The 18260-nt window shown below is 40.4% G+C and overlaps 1 protein-coding gene across 1 annotated transcript; it reads right to left on the reverse strand.

Annotated features, from left to right (window-relative positions):
* Nucleotides 1-196: 196 nt before the first annotated feature.
* On the reverse strand, nucleotides 197-9942 carry dld (deltaD). The gene is made up of 14 exons (XM_058087502.2): nucleotides 9818-9942; nucleotides 8929-9004; nucleotides 8775-8854; nucleotides 7412-7480; nucleotides 7250-7319; nucleotides 7066-7166; nucleotides 6000-6143; nucleotides 5828-5929; nucleotides 5562-5752; nucleotides 3194-3364; nucleotides 2921-3110; nucleotides 735-872; nucleotides 577-666; nucleotides 197-504 (listed from the first exon to the last, which is right to left on the reverse strand). The coding sequence occupies exons 1-14, from the start codon at nucleotides 9854-9856 to the stop codon at nucleotides 439-441; spliced, it is 1527 nt and encodes a 508-aa protein (XP_057943485.1). The 5' UTR covers nucleotides 9857-9942; the 3' UTR covers nucleotides 197-438.
* Between the last annotated feature and the right edge of the window lie 8318 nt (nucleotides 9943-18260).

Below are 18260 nucleotides of genomic sequence, written 5' to 3' on the forward strand. Positions count from 1 at the left end.
CTTCTTCTGCTTTGTCCCGCGGCGGCGGTGGCGGCGGCGGCGGCGGTGGCGGTGGTGGCGGCGGTGGCGGCGGTGGCGGCGGTGGCGGCACCACCCTGCTGAGCACACACACGTCAATCAAGAGCAGGAGGAGTAAGTTTTTTACAAAAGGTCGCAGTCTTTTATTAATCCTGAAGTACTTGGACACATTAGAAACGGGTGTTGACCACACGATGCATTTATTTCTTCACTGACATAAACGTTGCTATGTTGCTATCACAACGACGCCTTCAGGGCAGGTGCCTTGTACGGGAAAGCAGAAATAAATACAAGTATTGAGGTGCAGCGTGAGAGACCAGCATTCCTAGAAAGGGAATGCTGCTTTCTCAAATGATGGAAAAACAGTAAAAAAAAAAAAAAAAAAAAGAAGAAGAGTTTTGATGTTTGAGCTTCCTGGGATTAGAAGTTGATGGCTTTCCCGAAGGAGGCGGCTAAGTTGGCTTCTCTGAAGGCCTCCGACACCGTCTACGAGAAAAACACCAGGCTGGTGAGCGCTTGATGGATTGCTGATGTCATAACGTCATGGGTCTTTCTTACCGGGTGGGCGTGGCAAACCCTGGCCACGTCCTCGCACGAGGCGCCGTACTCCATGGCCAAAGCGGCCTCGTTGATCATCTCTCCCGCCCCCTAACGGGTGGGAAAAAAAAAGGTGACGTTTATTCGAGGCTTCTCTCGTTTGATCCGAGAGGTCTTACGGTTCCGAGGATGTGAGCTCCCAGCATCCTGTCCGTCTCCTTGTGGCTGAGGATCTTCACCAGACCGTCCGTGTCGGCGTTGGTCTTAGCGCGACTGTTGGCGGCGAAGGGGAACTTGCCCACTTTGAAGGGCGTGCCCTAGGGAGCAGAGGAGCATTTGTATTTTGGTTTCTTTTAAAAAAACAAAAGAAACAACCTTAAACTGTATTACGGAAAGCAGGAAGTGAACAAATGTAACAGTTACTGATTATAAAAGTAAGGGGTAGAATTTAATAACCTTTGCTTCACCGCCAAATTTAAATCCAAAAATAAATTAAAAAATAAATACAATTTGAAAAAATTTATTACAAAAACTACTATATTATGAAAGCAGGAAGTGAACAAATGTAACAGTTACTGATTGTAAAAGTACCAGATGGAGGGGTAGGATTTAATAAGCTTTGCTTCACCTCAAAGTCCCGCTAAATTTAAATAAATATATATAATTTTCAAAATTAATAAAAAAAAAAAAACAACTTAATCTTCACTCGCTAAATGTACTGCAAAAAAGGTCAGTAAGGATAATTCATAATGCTGCCTATAGAGAACATACTAACTCCTTATTTCTAAAATCACTAATACTTCAACTTGCACCTTGTACTTCGGTACGTGACAAAAGTCACGTGAAGTCACGGCAAGTCACGGCAAGTCACGGCAAGTCACGGCAAGTCACGCCAAGTCACGCCAAGTCACGCCAAGTCACGCCAAGTCACGCCAAGTCACGCCAAGTCACGCCAAGTCACGCCAAGTCACGCCAAGTCACATAGCATAACGTAGCGTAGCGTAACGTGGCGTAACGTGGCGTAACGTGGCGTACCGTGGCGTACCGTGGCGTAACGTGGCGTAACGTGGCGTAACGTGGCGTAACGTGGCGTAACGTGGCGTAACGTGGCGTAACGTGGCGTAACGTGGCGTAACGTGGCGTACCGTGGCGTACCGTGGCGTACCGTGGCGTACCGTGGCGTACCGTGGCGTAACGTGGCGTAACGTGGCGTAACGTGGCGTAACGTGGCGTAACGTGGCGTAACGTGGCGTAACGTGGCGTAACGTGGCGTAACGTGGCGTACCGTGGCGTACCGTGGCGTACCGTGGCGTAACGTGGCGTAACGTGGCGTAACGTGGCGTAACGTGGCGTAACGTGGCGTAACGTGGCGTAACGTGGCGTAACGTGGCGTAACGTGGCGTAACGTGGCGTAACGTGGCGTAACGTGGCGTAACGTAGCCTAACGTAGCCTAACGTAGCGTAGCGTGCAGTAAAGTCACGTCAAGTCAAGTCACGTCAAGTCACGTCAAGTCACGTCAAGTCACGTCAAGTCACGTCAAGTCACGTCAAGTCACGTCAAGTCACGTAGCATAACGTAGCATAACGTAGCATAACGTAGCATAACGCAGCATAACGTAGCATAACGTAGCATAACGTAGCATAACGTAGCGTAGCGTGAAGTCAAGTCACGTCAAGTCACGTCAAGTCACGTCAAGTCACGTCAAGTCACGTCAAGTCACGTCAAGTCACGTCAAGTCACGTCAAGTCACGTAGCATAACGTGGCGTAGCGTAGCATAGCGTAGCGTGAAGTAAAGTCACGTCAAGTCACGTAGCATAATGTAGCGTAGCGTAGCATGAAGTAAAGTCACGTCAAGTCACGTAGCATAACGTAGCGTAGCATGAAGTAAAGTCACGTCAAGTCACGTCAAGTCACGTAGCATAACGTAGCATAGCGTGAAGTAAAGTCACATAAAGTCACGTAAAGTCAAGTCAAACTAAACAAAAACTTAAAATAAAATAAAACTACAATAAACAACAAAAAAAAATTTACCTACAAAAAACTATATTAGGAAAGCAGGAAGTGTCAAGTCAGGTCAAGTAAAACTAAACTCAACAAAAACTACAAAAAACTAAAAAAAAACTTAAAAAAACAAAAAAAAAATTAAACTATATTAGGAAAGCAGGAAGTGAACAAATGTAACAGTTACTGATTGTAAAAGTACCAGATGGAGGGGTAGGATTTAATAAGCTTTGCTTCTTCCTACTCCTTTTGGACATTCAATTGGAATCTGATGCATGTTCAAATGAAATTAAACCATCATAAAATCTGATTCAATAATAGCCAATAGTTGTTTATTATGTGTCGCCATGGCGACGCCTCACCTCCTCTTTGAGTTGTTCCTCAGTCTTGCCCACCCAGGCCACCTCAGGGTGCGTGTAGATGACGGAGGGGACGCAGTTGTAGTCAATGTGCACGGCGCCGCCCGCCATGCCCTCCACACAGATTATTCCCTCGTCCTCGGCCTTGTGGGCCAACATGGGCCCCGCCACCACGTCCCCAATGGCGTAAATGCTAGGAAGGGAGGGTGGGTGGTAGTTGAGACGATGATGCAGATGCGGATGTGTGACATCATCACCACCGGAGACGTGCAGCACCTTGGAACGCTGGTCTGGAAGCGGTTGTTGACAGGGATCCGCCCCCTGTTGTCCAGCTCGATGCCCACCGCCTCCAGACCCAGGTTCTGGGTGAAAGGTCGTCGGCCGATGCACACCAGCAGCACGTCGCACGTCAGCGTCTCGTTCTTGCCGCCAGCCGCCGCCTCCACGCTGAAACGCACCCACAGCTGCGTTAACTATACAGGAAATTCATCGTTCAACAGAATAAAGAATCAGAAAGAACATATAAGACTTAAAAAATAAGTTGACGACAACCCTAAGAATGTGTAAGAAGGAATATTACAGCCAAATATTAGACAAGCACAACAACAATATTCAAGCAACCTGGGGCATTCTACCATATCTTACTTATTGTGTGGAAATATGGGCTAATAACTATAAAAGCAATCTTCACTCACTAAATGTACTGCAAAAAAGGTCAGTAAGGATAATTCATAATGCCGCCTACAGAGAACATACTAACTCCTTATTTCTAAAATCACTAATACTTCAACTTGCACCTCGTACTTCGGTACGTGACGAAAGTAAAGTAAAATTAAAGGTAAAGGAGAGTTAAAGTAAAAGTAAAAGAGTAAAAGTAAAAGAGTAAAAGTAAAAGAGTTAAAGTTAGAGAGTTAAAGTTAGAGAGTTAGAGAGTTAAAGTTAGAGAGTTAAAGTTAGAGAGTTAGAGAGTTAAAGTTAGAGAGTTAAAGTAATGTTAAAGTAAAGTTAAAGAGTTAGAGAGTTAAAGTAAAGTTAAAGAGTTAAAGAGTTAAAGAGTTAGAGAGTTAAAGTAAAGTTAAAGAGTTAAAGAGTTAGAGAGTTAAAGTAAAGTTAAAGAGTTAAAGAGTTAAAGAGTTAAAGAGTTAAAGAGTTAAAGAGTTAAAGAGTTAAAGAGTTAAAGAGTTAAAGAGTTAAAGAGTTAGAGAGTTAAAGTAAAGTTAGAGTTAAAGAGTTAAAGAGTTAAAGAGTTAAAGAGTTAGAGAGTTAAAGTAAAGTTAAAGTAAAGTTAAAGTAAAGTTAAAGTAAAGTTAAAGTAAAGTTAAAGAGTTAAAGTAAAGTTAAAGAGTTAGAGAGTTAAAGTAAAGTTAAAGTAAAGTTAAAGAGTTAGAGAGTTAAAGTAAAGTTAAAGTAAAGTTAAAGAGTTAAAGTAAAGTTAAAGAGTTAGAGAGTAAAGTAAAAGTAAAAGTAAAGTTAAAGAGTTAGAGAGTTAAAGTAAAGTTAAAGAGTTAGAGAGTTAAAGTAAAGTTAAAGTAAAGTTAAAGAGTTAAAGTAAAGTTAAAGTAAAGTTAAAGAGTTAAAGTAAAGTTAAAGAGTTAGAGAGTAAAGTAAAAGTAAAAGTAAAGTTAAAGAGTTAGAGAGTTAAAGTAAAGTTAAAGAGTTAGAGAGTTAAAGTAAAGTTAAAGTAAAGTTAAAGAGTTAAAGTAAAGTTAAAGTAAAGTTAAAGAGTTAAAGTAAAGTTAAAGTAAAGTTAAAGAGTAAAGTAAAGTTAAAAGTAAAGTTAAAAGTAAAGTTAAAAGTAAAGTTAAAAGTAAAGTTAAAAGTAAAGTTAAAAGTAAAGTTAAAAGTAAAGTTAAAAGTAAAGTTAAAAGTAAAGTTAAAAGTAAAGTTAAAAGTAAAGTTAAAAGTAAAGTTAAAAGTAAAGTTAAAAGTAAAGTTAAAAGTAAAGTAAAAAGTAAAGTAAAAAGTAAAGTAAAAAGTAAAGTAAAAAGTAAAGTAAAAAGCAAAGCAAAAGCAAAGCAAAAGCAAAGCAAAAGCAAAGCAAAAGCAAAAGCAAAAGCAAAAGCAAAAGCAAAAGCAAAAGCAAAAGCAAAGTAAAAGCAAAGTAAAAGCAAAGTAAAAGCAAAGTAAAAGTAAAGTAAAAGTAAAGTAAAAGTAAAGTAAAAGTAAAGTAAAAGTAAAGTAAAAGTAAAGTAAAAGTAAAGTAAAAGTAAAGTAAAAGTAAAGTAAAAGTAAAGTAAAAGTAAAGTAAAAGTAAAGTAAAAGTAAAGTAAAAGTAAAGTAAAAGTAAAGTAAAAGTAAAGTAAAAGTAAAGTAAAAGTAAAGTAAAAGTAAAGTAAAAGTAAAGTAAAAGTAAAGTAAAAGTAAAGTAAAAGTAAAGTAAAAGTAAAGTAAAAGTAAAGTAAAAGTAAAGTAAAAGTAAAGTAAAAGTAAAGTAAAAGTAAAGTAAAAGTAAAGTAAAAGTAAAGTAAAAGTAAAGTAAAAGTAAAGTAAAAGTAAAGTAAAAGTAAAGTAAAAGTAAAGTAAAAGTAAAGTAAAAGTAAAGTAAAAGTAAAGTAAAAGTTGTAGTAAAACTAAAATGAAATTAAATTCCTACTCCTTTTGGAGCTGAGGGTGGTGGTGGGCGGGGCCCGAGGTGGTTACTCACGCCACGTCCATCTTGCCGTCGGGCCTCCTGGTGGCGCCCATCACTTTGGTGCCCAGCTTGAACTTGAGGCCTTGCTTCTGCAGGATGCGCTGGAAGTTCTTGGAGATCTCCATGTCGATGCCCATGCCGCCCACGTGGCCCAGGAACTCCACCGCCGTCACCTTGGACCCCAGACGCTGCCACACGGAACCCTTGCGGGACAGGCGGACTATGGTCAAGCGTTGCGATTGGCCCGAGAGACACCATGTGACTCGAACGACACGCACCAGCTCCACTCCGATGACGCCCGCTCCGATCACGATCAGCTCCTCCGGGACTTTCTTCAGGGACAGCGCTCCGGTGGACGACACCACCGTCTCCTCGTCGATCTGCAACGCGAGAACACGGATGAGCGCCACACGGAAACCGCCGCATCACTGACGGACGGAGGAGGCGCACCTGTATTCCAGGGAAGGGCGTGACCTCAGAGCCGGTGGCGATGAGGATGTTCTTGGTGTTGATGACTTGCTCGCTGCCGTCGTCCGCCGTGGCCGTCACCTGGTTCTTACCCGTCACCCTGCCAAAGCCGTTGACGTGGGTCACCTGACAAAAACACGTCAGTGTCGGAGAGCAGCAACAAAGATGCGGGAAACCTAATGTTGAAGGTGACTATAGGGGTGTTATATCATCTCCAGAGGGCTCTAATGTTAAAAGCATACCTATAAGCTCGTAACCAAGTTTTTGTTTTTCTCATATGTCTACTATATTGGGTAATATTAGTGTAAAGGTGACAATAGGGGTGTTATATCATCTCCAGAGGGCTCTAATGTTAAAAGCATACCTATAAGCTCATAACCAAGTTTTTGTTTTTCTCATATGTCTACTATATTGGGTAATAGGAGTGTAAAGGTGACTATAGGGGTGTTATATCATCTCTAGAGGGCTCTAATGGTAAAACCATACCTATAAGCTCGTAACCAAGTTTTTTTTCTTCTCATATGTCGAATATATTGGGCAATATGAGTGTAAAGGTGACTATAGGGGTGTTATATCATCTCTAGAGGGCTCTAATGTTAAAAGCATACCTATAAACTCGTAACCAAGTTTTTGGTTTTTCTCATATGTGTACTATATTGGGTAATGGGAGGGAAAGGGTGACTATAGGGGTGTTATGACATATCTAGAGGGCTCTAATTTTTGTAAACAGATTTTCTATTTATAGCAACACATACACAAGCACTAAGTCCTATTTATGTCTTAAACATATTACTTCCTCTTACTACATCTAATATACTGGGTAATAGGAGGGTAAAGGTTACTATAGGGGTGTTATATCATCTCTAGAGGGCTCTAATGTTAAAAGCATACTTTTAAGCTCATAACCAGGTTTATTGTTTTTTCTCATATGTCTACTATATTGGGTAATACGAGGGTAGAGGTGACTATAGGGGTGTTATAGCATGTCTAGAGGGCTCTAATTTTTGTGAACAGGTTTTCTATTTATAGCCCCGTCGAGAGGTCTCACTTTGTTCTGTTTGAAGAGATGCGCGATGCCCCCGGTGAGCGCTTTAACCGCCCCGCTTTTCTGAGCCATCATCTTCTCCAGGTTGAGCGAGATCCCTGAGACTGAACAAAAACGCGACTCAGACAGACGGAACCGACGCCGAAACGCGACTTAAAATGCAAACAAAACAGACGTTTGGTCTTACTTTCAATGCCTCTGCTCTCAAAGTCTTTTCCGTGGGCCTGGTGGTACAGGTAGGAGTTGTTCAACAGAGCCTACACAAGTGAAACATACGTTAGATGTCACGTCACTGAGCTACAGTATATGAACAGAAATCATCAAATGTCATATAGATATATATGCTTACTTTGGAAGGGATGCAGCCGACATTCAGGCAGGTTCCACCCAATGTGGGATTCTTCTCCACACAGACTGTCTGTGGAAAAGCCAAATACTGTGGTCTTTTTTTTCCACTTAACATCCAAAAAACCAGTATGTTTATTGTCTATAAAATGTGTATAGTATCAACATTTGTGGTTGTCATTGTATTTACATAATTTTCTATTTTATACTATATATATATACATATATATATTTCATATATATATATATATATATTTCTATTTTCTGTTTGAGTAAGGACCTAAACAATGCATATTGACAATTACTATGGTACCCATTATGGCATTGGATGCTCATATCACATTGTACTTCGGTATGTGACATAAAATAAAAAATAAAAAATAAAAAATAAAAAATAAAAAATAAAAAATAAAAAATAAAAAATAAAAAATAAAAAATAAAAAATAAAAAATTAAAAATTAAAAATAAAAAATTAAAAATAAAAAAAAAATAAAAAATAAAAAATAAAAAAGAGTGCATGCCATAATCAGTTCCCAGTTCCACATGTCCAAAAGGAGTAGGAAGAAGCAAAGCTTATTAAATCCTACCCCTCCATCTGGTACTTTTACAATCAGTAACTGTTACATTTGTTCACTTCCTGCTTTCATAATATAGTTTTAAGTTTTTTTTTAAGTTCTTTTTTTGTTGTTTTTTTTGTATTTTTTAGTTTAGTTTTAATTTAAGTTTAGTGTAGTTTAGTTTTTACTTTAGTCATGTACCGAAGTACGAGGTACTTACTTTTACGTTTACCTTTACGTTTACCTTTACGTTTACCTTTACGTCTACCTTTACCGCTAACTCTACCTCTACCTCTACCTCTAACTCTACCTCTAACTCTACCTCTAACTCTACCTCTAACTCTACCTCTAACTCTACCTCTAACTCTACCTCTACCTCTACCTCTAACTCTACCTCTAACTCTACCTCTAACTCTACCTCTAACTCTACCTCTAACTCTCTTGGTGCAAGTTGAAGTATTTGTGATTTTAGAAATAAGGAGTTAGTATGTTCTTTTGCAGTACATTTACTGTATATGCATACTACATTTAGTGTGAGTGAAGATTGCTTTTATAGTTATTATCCCATGTTTCCACACAATAAGTAAGATATGGTAGAACCAGAGAGCAATAAAGAGTGTGGAGTGATTTCTGATTGAGAACAAATTTTGCTTTGTTCAATATTGAAATATTTCTGGCCATGTTTCTGAGTAATATTTATATTTCTGAGTACACAATGTTTCCAAGTACGGAACCTCTGACATGTAAAACTGTTACCTTTATTTACCATCAGTGTAAACAAGCTTCAGCTTCTAATGTACATCCTGGTACCTTGAATCCGAGCTGTGCTGCCTTGATGGCGGCGACGTAGCCGCCAGGACCGGAACCAACCACTGTGACATCTGCATCGACTGCATACAAACAAGACATGGTCACGTGTTTAGAACTACGAATTACGCTTTGTACTGCAGTAGTGTTATCTTACTTGCGGATTTGTCGGCGTACGTTCGGACGGAAAGACCCACGGCTCCGTGCAGCTTGCAGGGGAGGTGATGACTCCGCTGTGACAACAACAACAAAAACAAAAATATATTTACTGCAAAAAATTAATTCCAAATAACCACATTATTATTTAAATGTAATTTGTGCAGCCAGGAATGGAAAGGAATTAAGGCGATAACTCTGCTAATAAACAAGTTATGTACTCTAAAACGCGGTTACTGTTATAAATACTGTTATTATTAGATGTAGTATATAATGTGTATCATATAACAACAATACTGTGTCCCTATATGTGGTCTAAATGTAATTAGTTTTTATTATTTTGTAACTTTTGCTATCAATGACTGCACATGACGACATTTTAATTGCTAACAACAAATTAGGTAACCTTTGCTAGGCTATGCTAACTAGCTAGGCTACGCCATGGAGTTGTCATCCGGGCAACCAGTGATATATATATATTAATGTGGAAAAATAATGAATACAAATACGGTTTGTTTCCAAAAACAATGCTTGCAAAGATTAAAACGTATTTACTGCGGGTACAAAAGAAGTAGTCACATTTACAACACAGCGGTAAAGTTTCTCAAGTTTCTCAACATTCTGCTCAGCTGTCACTATGCCGAATGACGCCGATATAAATTATAAAACGGGTGGATTATATCAACACAGAATAAAATTAATATTTCGTTTGTCATGCTCTCTAAAGTACTAAAATGCGTATTTTATTAGTGGACTCTGGTGTTATTAGCAAACATGCTAGCCGGCCGAGACACGACATGTAAAAATAACAACCAGCGAACGTGACGTGTTTTGAAACTCACGGCCGACAAACAAGCGACACGCATCGGGTTAGTGCGTGGAATTCTTACCGTGGCCAGAGATCGATATAAATGTGTCCAGCTGTGCATTTTGTCGTGTGTCTCCTCACGTCAACGTTAACCTCCAGCAGGCCGAGCAGCCAAGGACTCCTGACAGCGCGTCGCCTTAATATGACGTCACCAGTGATTCAGTGATTCTACTATTAAAAAAACTGTTGTTTCAGATTTTGGTTTTAAGAAGTACATAATGTAATTTTTTATCTTTTTGTTCGTACAATACAATAAAAAAGCATATTTAACACACAAATATGATTAATTATGATTAATTATTTTGAAAACTATGACTAATTTCATTTAAATTTGTTATCATATATTGAAAAAAATAATATTGTAAGATTTTGAGAGTAAAGTGGGACTAAAAAGTAGGAAAGTTAGAAAAAAACGCTTGTAAATAAAGTTATAAAGAGTTTTTTTCTCTTAAATATTATTATTTCTCTTATGTTATTATATTATGTATTTTTCCCATAAAATTGTAAATGTATTCAAAATATTTTATTATTTTCATAACAGGCATTGCCTCTGAGAGTTAAGAAAAGAGGTTTCTTATGTGACCTTTGACCTTGGGCATGTGGAGGGGGGTCGGGGCAAGAAAGGCCCAACATGCTAAGAAGTATATAATGTCATTTGTAATCTTTTTGTTCGTACAATACAATAAAAAAGCATATTTAACACACAAATGTGATTAATTATGATTAATTATTTTGAAAACTGTGACTAATTTCATTTAAATTTGTTATCATATATTGAAAAAAATAATATTGTAAGATTTTGAGAGTAAAGTGGGACTAAAAAGTAGGAAAGTTAGAAAAAACGTAATGTTATAAAGTTACATAAAGTTATGTAAGAGTTATTTAAGAGTTTTTTTTCTCTAAAATATTATTATGTTATTATATTATGCATTTCGGAATATTTTATTATTTTCATAACAAGCTTTGTCACTGACAGTTAAGAAAAGTGTTTGCTTATGTGACCTTTGACCTTGGGCGTGTGGAGGGGGGCGGGGCAAGGAAGGCCAAACATTCTAATTGGCTCTAATCTCCGCCATTGTAAAAATAAGTGAAAAGTCAAGGAAAAAAAAATGCGGTCCTGCAGTTTAGCCAATCCTCCACTAAGGGGCGCCAAAAGCTATTTGTTTATGCCTTCACCAAGTTTTCACAATTGAAGTCATTTATATAAATAATTGTGAGTGAATTCATTAGTTGTCAACAAATTATGACAAATAACAAATAACTGGGAGTTTGTAGTTTAACTGGGACGATGAAGACACCCCGGCGCTTTGCCCCAGTAGATTGCGTCCACTTTGAAGAAACGGCTTTGGCCTTCTCGATGTGTGTGTGTGCTGAACGTGTTGAAAGGCCCACAAAGCGAGTGGAGCGCCACAAAAGCACAGAAAGAAAAGAGGGTGGGGGCTGGATTAAAAGGGGGCGGCGGGGACGGGGGGGTGGGTTTCGCTCGAGGCAGATGTACGAGGCATGGGCGGATTAGGCCACCAATTGTTGGTGGTGGCGTTCACCCGGCGCGACTCGAACCTCCGATTGCACCTTTTGTCGCTCTCGGCAGCCTCTGGGTGCCAACGCGCACCCCAACAATAAAGGGGCGACCCCTCGGTGGGGGCGGGGGGTGATATATGGTGAGGAAATGTGACTTGGAGGAAACCGTCTGACCTCAGCCAAACTCCACCATGTTTGGTGTCTTCTTCATTTCCGTTCATCCATGGAGGGAATGCTCATGGTTGTGCGCCATGATGCTAATGTTCTCATGTTTGCTACCACTTCCTGGTTAGCGTTAAGCACATACACAAGTGCATTGTGGGCGAGGAATGTCATTCAATGCGGCCAGCTTCTTTTGTGCCCCACGGAGGAAGTGCATTGTGCAGGCGACACCCCGAGAAGAGGCCCGGGCTTGGTTCTGTTGTCTGCCGGTGCTTGTGCTGGTCTACGGTCCTGAAAAGGCCTTCAATGAGGTCGCAGCATCAGAACACGCAAACAATGGCCGCCGGCTGCCACTTTGAAGAACGGCAACAATTAAAAAAAATACGGCTGGACTATATGAATTATGCATTTACGTCTTTTTATTGCGATTTCTGGCACTGCCAGATTACAGTAAAAGATGCAAATTCTACGGAGGATTAAAAAGTTCTATTCAGACTTTTTACTTCAACGTCTAAAAAAAAAAAAAAAAAAAAAGTCAAACGCATGTTGCTAGGAGACGCACACTTACTGGACGCCGGCGGCGCTGTCAGGTGGTCGTGTTGTGATGGCGGTCGCCGGCGAGCAAAAGGAAGTTCCTTTGACAAACGGCCAAAAAGTCTGGTGTGAAAAATCACCTTGTTGGGAAGGCAGGAGTCTGCCCCCCCCCCCCCCGCCCCCCCCATGCTGGCCCAGACAACAAGAACCTACTTACATGATGAATGAGAGGACCTTACATGAGGGATGAAAAGCTGTTACAAGAGACTTGAAGAATGAGAAGATGTTATATGAGGAATGAGAACACATTGCATGAGCATTGAGAAGATGTTAAACGACAAGAGACATGAGGAGACGTTAAATGAGGGATGAGAAGACCTGAAATGAGGAAGAAAACATTACATGAAGAATGAGAAGATGTTATATGCGGACTGAAAAGACCTGATTTGAGGAATGAGAAGACCTCGCATGAGGAATGAGAAGATGTTGCATGAGGAGTGAGAGGATGTTAGCGGTAGACTGAGAAAACCTGATATCGGGAATGAGAAGATCTGACATGAGGAATGAGAACCTCTTGCATGAGCATTGAGAAGACATTACATGAGGAATGAGAAGATGTTACATATGGCCTGAGAAGACCTGACATGAGGAATGAGAAGATGTTACATGCGGACTGAGAAGACCTTACATGAGGAGAGAGAAGATGTTACATTAGGGAATGAGAGGACGTTGCATGAGGACAGACCTGACATAAACAATGTGAAGACATTACATGAGTATTGAGAAGACCTGACATGAGGAATGAGAAAATGTTAGCCAAGGATAGAGAAGACCTGATATCAGGAATGAGATGACCTGACGTGAGGAATGAGGAGACCTGACATGAGGAATGAGAAAACCTGACATGAGGAATGAGAAGATGTGACATGAGGAATGAGAAGACGTTACTTGAGGACGAAGAAGACCTGGCATGAGGAATGAGAAGCTCTTGCATGAGCATTGACAAGACATTACATGAGGAATGAGAAGATGTTAGCCGTGGACTGAGAAGACCTGACATGAGGAATGAGAAAATGTTACTTGTGGACTGAGAAGACCTGACATTAGGAATGAGAAGATGTTACATACGGACTGAGAAGACCTAACATGAGGAATGAGAGGATGTTACATACGGACTGAGAAGACCTAACATGAGGAATGAGAAGATGTAACATGTGGACTGGGAAGACCTGACATGAGGAATGAGAAGCTGTTACATGCGGACTGAGAACACTTGACATGAGGAACGAGAAGACCTTACATGAGGAGTGAGAGGACATTGCATGAGGAATGAGAAGACCTGACATGAGAAATGAGAAGCTCTTGCAAGAGCATTGAGAAGACCTGACATGAGGAATGAGAAGCTGTTACATGCGGACTGAGAACACTTGACATGAGGAACGAGAAGACCTTACATGAGGAGTGAGAGGACATTGCATGAGGAATGAGAAGACCTGACATGAGAAATGAGAAGCTCTTGCATGAGCATTGAGAAGACCTGACATGAGGAATGAGAAGATGCAACATGCCGACTGAGAAGACCTGACATGAGGAATGCGAAGACGTAACATGAGGAATGCGAAGACGTAACATGAGGAATGAGAAGACCTGACATGAGGAATGAGAAAATGTTAGCCAAAGATAGAGAAGACCTGATATCAGGAATGAGACGACCTGACGTGAGGAATGAGAAGACCTGACATGAGGAATGAGAAACCTGACATGAGGAATGAAAAGATGTAACATGAGGAATGAGAAGACCTGACATGAGGAATGAGAAGCTCTTGCATGAGCATTGACAAGACATTACATGAGGAATGAGAAGATGTTAGCCGTGGACTGAGAAGACCTGACATGAGGAATGAGAAAATGTTACTTGTGGACTGAGAAGACCTGACATTAGGAATGAGAAGATGTTACATACGGACTGAGAAGACCTAACATGAGAAATGAGAAGACGTAACATGAGGAATGAGAAGACCTGACATGAGGAATGAGAAGATGTTAGCCGTGGACTGAGAAGACCTGATATCCAGAATGAGAAGACCTGACATGAAGAATGAGAAAATGTTACATGCGGACTGAGAAGACCTGACATGAGGAATGAGAAGATGTTCCAGACCAGGTATATAGTATATCCATGTACATGAGAAAGTAGATATACTATATGTATACTATATGAGCTAAATGTCGCCTGATTGGTCCATCCTCCACCCTTCAATGGTAACCAGTCATGTAGTAAATGGAGTGTGTGATAGCAGAGGTCAATCCAGAACACATTGGACCTCTCGTGTGCTGAAAAAGAACTTGTTGTGGTTGGAGAGCCCACTTAGTGCCCCCCCCCCCATGCCCCCACCACCCCCACTCGCCCCCCCACTCTGGCCAAGGAGCAGAAGAAGAAAGAGAATGTGAAGCGTCCTCCACTGAAGAGCTTGGCTGGTATGCCGAGAGGCGTCGTTAGCAACAATCAATCCCTCCCCAAAAGTTCAATGGCGGCCCAGAAAGCGGCCCAGAAAGCGGCCCAGAAAGCGGCCCAGAAAGCGGCCCAGAAAGCGGCCCCGCATCAAAGCGGGAAGCAGGAGTTCCCATCACCTAAATCAACACGCGACCATCAACGCAGGGTAAACACGCCCGGTGGCGGCCATCTTGGAGACAGCTCTACCTGCTGGCTCAATTTGACGCCTCAAATTCTAGATGCTTCTGTGGATGAAAACATGCCTAAAAGCCAGCGGTGTGGGTGGGGGGGCGGCCTAAGTGGTGGGGGCGGGGGGGTCAAAGGGAGGTGTTAATGTTCTCTGTGACCTCATTACCTCAATCCATGTATTGATGGCTGTGTGTGTGGGGGGGGGGATTATACTCCAGTGAACAACAACTGGAGGAGATTACACCGCATCACTAATACCATACCATGTAGTATTTACGTATATACTACATAGTATGTTGTATTATTTGTAAAACAAATGGAGATAAGTGGAAGAAAGATATGGTGGACTACAAAGATGGAGGACAATGTCAGCCGGTCAAACATGAAGGCAACATTTGCAAGTGTTGTAGTTTTTAGATTAGAATCAGCTTCTGAAGCCTCCTCTTCTCTCTTCAATTGCCGTGGTCCACTGGCGATTTTATCCCTCACTATGCCTAACCTTACATGAGGAGTGAGAAGACCTGACATGAGAAATGACAAGCTCTTGCATGAGCATTGAGAAGACATTACATGAAGAATGAGAAGATGTTACTTGTGGACTGAGAAGACCTGACATGAGGAATGAGAAGATGTTACATGCGGACTGAGAGGACCTGACATGAGGAATGAGAAGATGTTAGCCATGGATTGAGAAGACCTGATATCAGGAATGAGAAGGCCTGACATGAGGAATGAGAAGATGTTACATGCAGACTGAGAAGACCTGACATGAGGAATGAGAAGATGGTAGCCGTGAACTGAGAAGACATGATATCAGGAATGAGAAGACCTGACATGAGGAATGAGAAGATGTTCGCCATGGACTGAGAAGACATGACATGAGGAATGAGAATATGTTAGCCGTGGACTGAGAAGACATGATATCAGGAATGAGAAGACCTGACATGAGGAATGAGAAGATGTTAGCCATGGACAGAGAAGACCTGACATGAGGAATGAGAAGATGTTAGCCATGGACTGAGAAGACCTGACATGAGGAATGAGAAGACCTGACATGAGGAATGAGAAGATGTTACATGCAGACTGAGAACACCTGCCATGAGGAATGAGAAGATGTTAGCCTTGAACTGAGAACACATGATATCAGGAATGGGAAGACCTGACATCAGGAATGAGAAGACCTGACATGAGGAATGAGAATATGTTAGCCGTGGACTGAGAAGACATGATATCAGGAATGAGAAGACCTGACATGAGGAATGAGAATATGTTAGCCGTGGACTGAGAAGACCTGACATGAGGTATGAGAAGATGTTAGCCGTGGACTGAGAAGACATGATATCAGGAATGAGAAGACCTTAAATGAGGAATGAGAAGATGTTAGCCATGGACTGAGAAGACCTGACATGAGGAATGAGAAGACCTGACATGAGGAATGAGAAGACCTGACATGAGGAATGAGAAGATGTTACATGCAGACTGAGAACACCTGCCATGAGGAATGAGAAGATGTTAGCCTTGAACTGAGAACACATGATATCAGGAATGGGAAGACCTGACATGAGGAATGAGAAGATGTTAGCCGTGGACTGAGAAGACATGATATCAGGAATCAGAAGACCTGACATGAGGAATGAGAAGATGTTAGCCATGGACTGAGAAGACCTGATGTTAGGAATGAGAAGACCTGACATGAGGAATGAGAAGATGTTAGCCGTGGACTGAGAAGACCTGATATCAGGAATGTGAAGATGTTACATGCGGACTGAGAAGACCTTAGATGAGGAATGAGAAGATGTTACATGCGGACTGAAAAGACCTTCCATGAGGAGTGAGAAGATGTTACATGAGGAATGAGAAGACGTTACATGCGGACTGAAAAGACCTGACATGAGGACTGAAAAGACCTTCCATGAGGAGTGAGAAGATGTTCCATGAGGAATGAGAAGATGTTACATGAGGAATGAGAGGACGTTGCATGAGGACAGACCTGACATAAGGAATGTGAAGACGTTACATGAGGAATGAGAAGATGTTACGTACATCATTACCTCAATCCCTAACTATGCCTCTTATGCATATTAAATATGTTTAATAAATACATACATGTAAATCAATACATACATAAATACATGCGTGTGTGGGCGTGTTGACCCCAACCAAGCCAAACACAAAGTCAAAGTCTTATCTGATGCCTCGTTTGTTCTCTTCACCTTTTCCCCAGGTAACATCATCCCCGGGTGGAGTCAACAACTACGCCTTTTCTATTCATGGAGGGAGGTCCGGATGGAACACCCCATGCTTGCATGCAGTGTGGAGTTGTGTTCGTGTGTCTCCATAAAAATAGGGAATTATAAGATCGTAAACATGAGTTTGGATGTCTTATGTCATATTATTATCTTTTATTATGTCAACTATTTTGGGTAATATGAGTTTAAAGGTGACTATGGGGGTGTTATTTCACATCAAGAGGGCTCTAATAATGATTAATAATATTTAAAAACATGTTTTTTATGTCTTTTATGTTTTATTTTTCCTTCATGTGTTTACCAATACAATTGCACATCTGACTGTAGGGGTGTTATTTTATGTGTAGAGGTCTCTAATAATTAGCAGGTTGTAAAAAGGTTTTCTATGTCTTATTATGTGTACTATATTGGGTATTACCAGTATGAAGGTGACTATAGGGGTGTTATTTCACGTCAAGAAGGCTCTAATAATGATGAATAATATTTAAAAACACGTTTTTATGTCTTTTATGTTTCATTTTTCCTGACTATAGGGGTGTTATTTTATGTGTAGAGGTCTCTAATAATGTTAAAATACAAAATTAAAAGGCTGTAAAAAGTTTTCTATGTCTTATTTTCTCCCATTATGTGTACTACATTAGGTAATACGAGTATACAGGTCACTATAGGGGTGTTATTTTATGTGTAGAGGACTCTAATAATGTTCAAATCCAAAATTAGAAGGTTGTAAAAAGGTTTTCTCTGTCTTATTATGTGTGCTATATTGGGTAATAGGAGTATAAAGGTGACTATAGGGGTGTTATTTTATGTCTAGAGGTCTCTAATAATGTTCAAATAGGAAATTAGAAGGTTGTAAAAAGGTTTTCTCTGTCCTATTATGTGTGCTATATTGGGTAATACAAGGATAAAGGTAACTATAGGGGTGTTATTTTATGTGTAGAGGTCTCTAATAATGTTCAAATACAAAGTTAGAAGGCTGCAAAAAGTTTTCTATGTCTCATTTTCTCCCATTATGTGTGCCATATTTGGCAATACAAGGATAAAGGTGACTATAGGGGTGTTATTTTATGTGTAGAAGACTTTAATAATGTTCAAATACAAAATTAGAAGGCTGTAAAAACTTTTCTATGTTTTATTTTCTCCCATTATGTGTGCCATATTGGGTAATAGGAGTATAAAGGTGACTATAGGGGTGTTATTTACAAAGGTGAAAGGGCATGATGGGAAACTGTTAGCATCGAGGCTAACATTACCAAGTCATCCCACAACAACTAAAATCTTATGACTGATTTGTCTTTGTATTTTGTGTAAGGAAT

This window comes from Doryrhamphus excisus, linkage group LG6 (genome assembly GCF_037039965.1).
Source record: "Doryrhamphus excisus strain RoL-2023G ecotype Guam linkage group LG6, RoL_Dexc_Guam_v1.1, whole genome shotgun sequence".
Lineage (NCBI taxonomy): Eukaryota > Metazoa > Chordata > Actinopteri > Syngnathiformes > Syngnathidae > Doryrhamphus > Doryrhamphus excisus.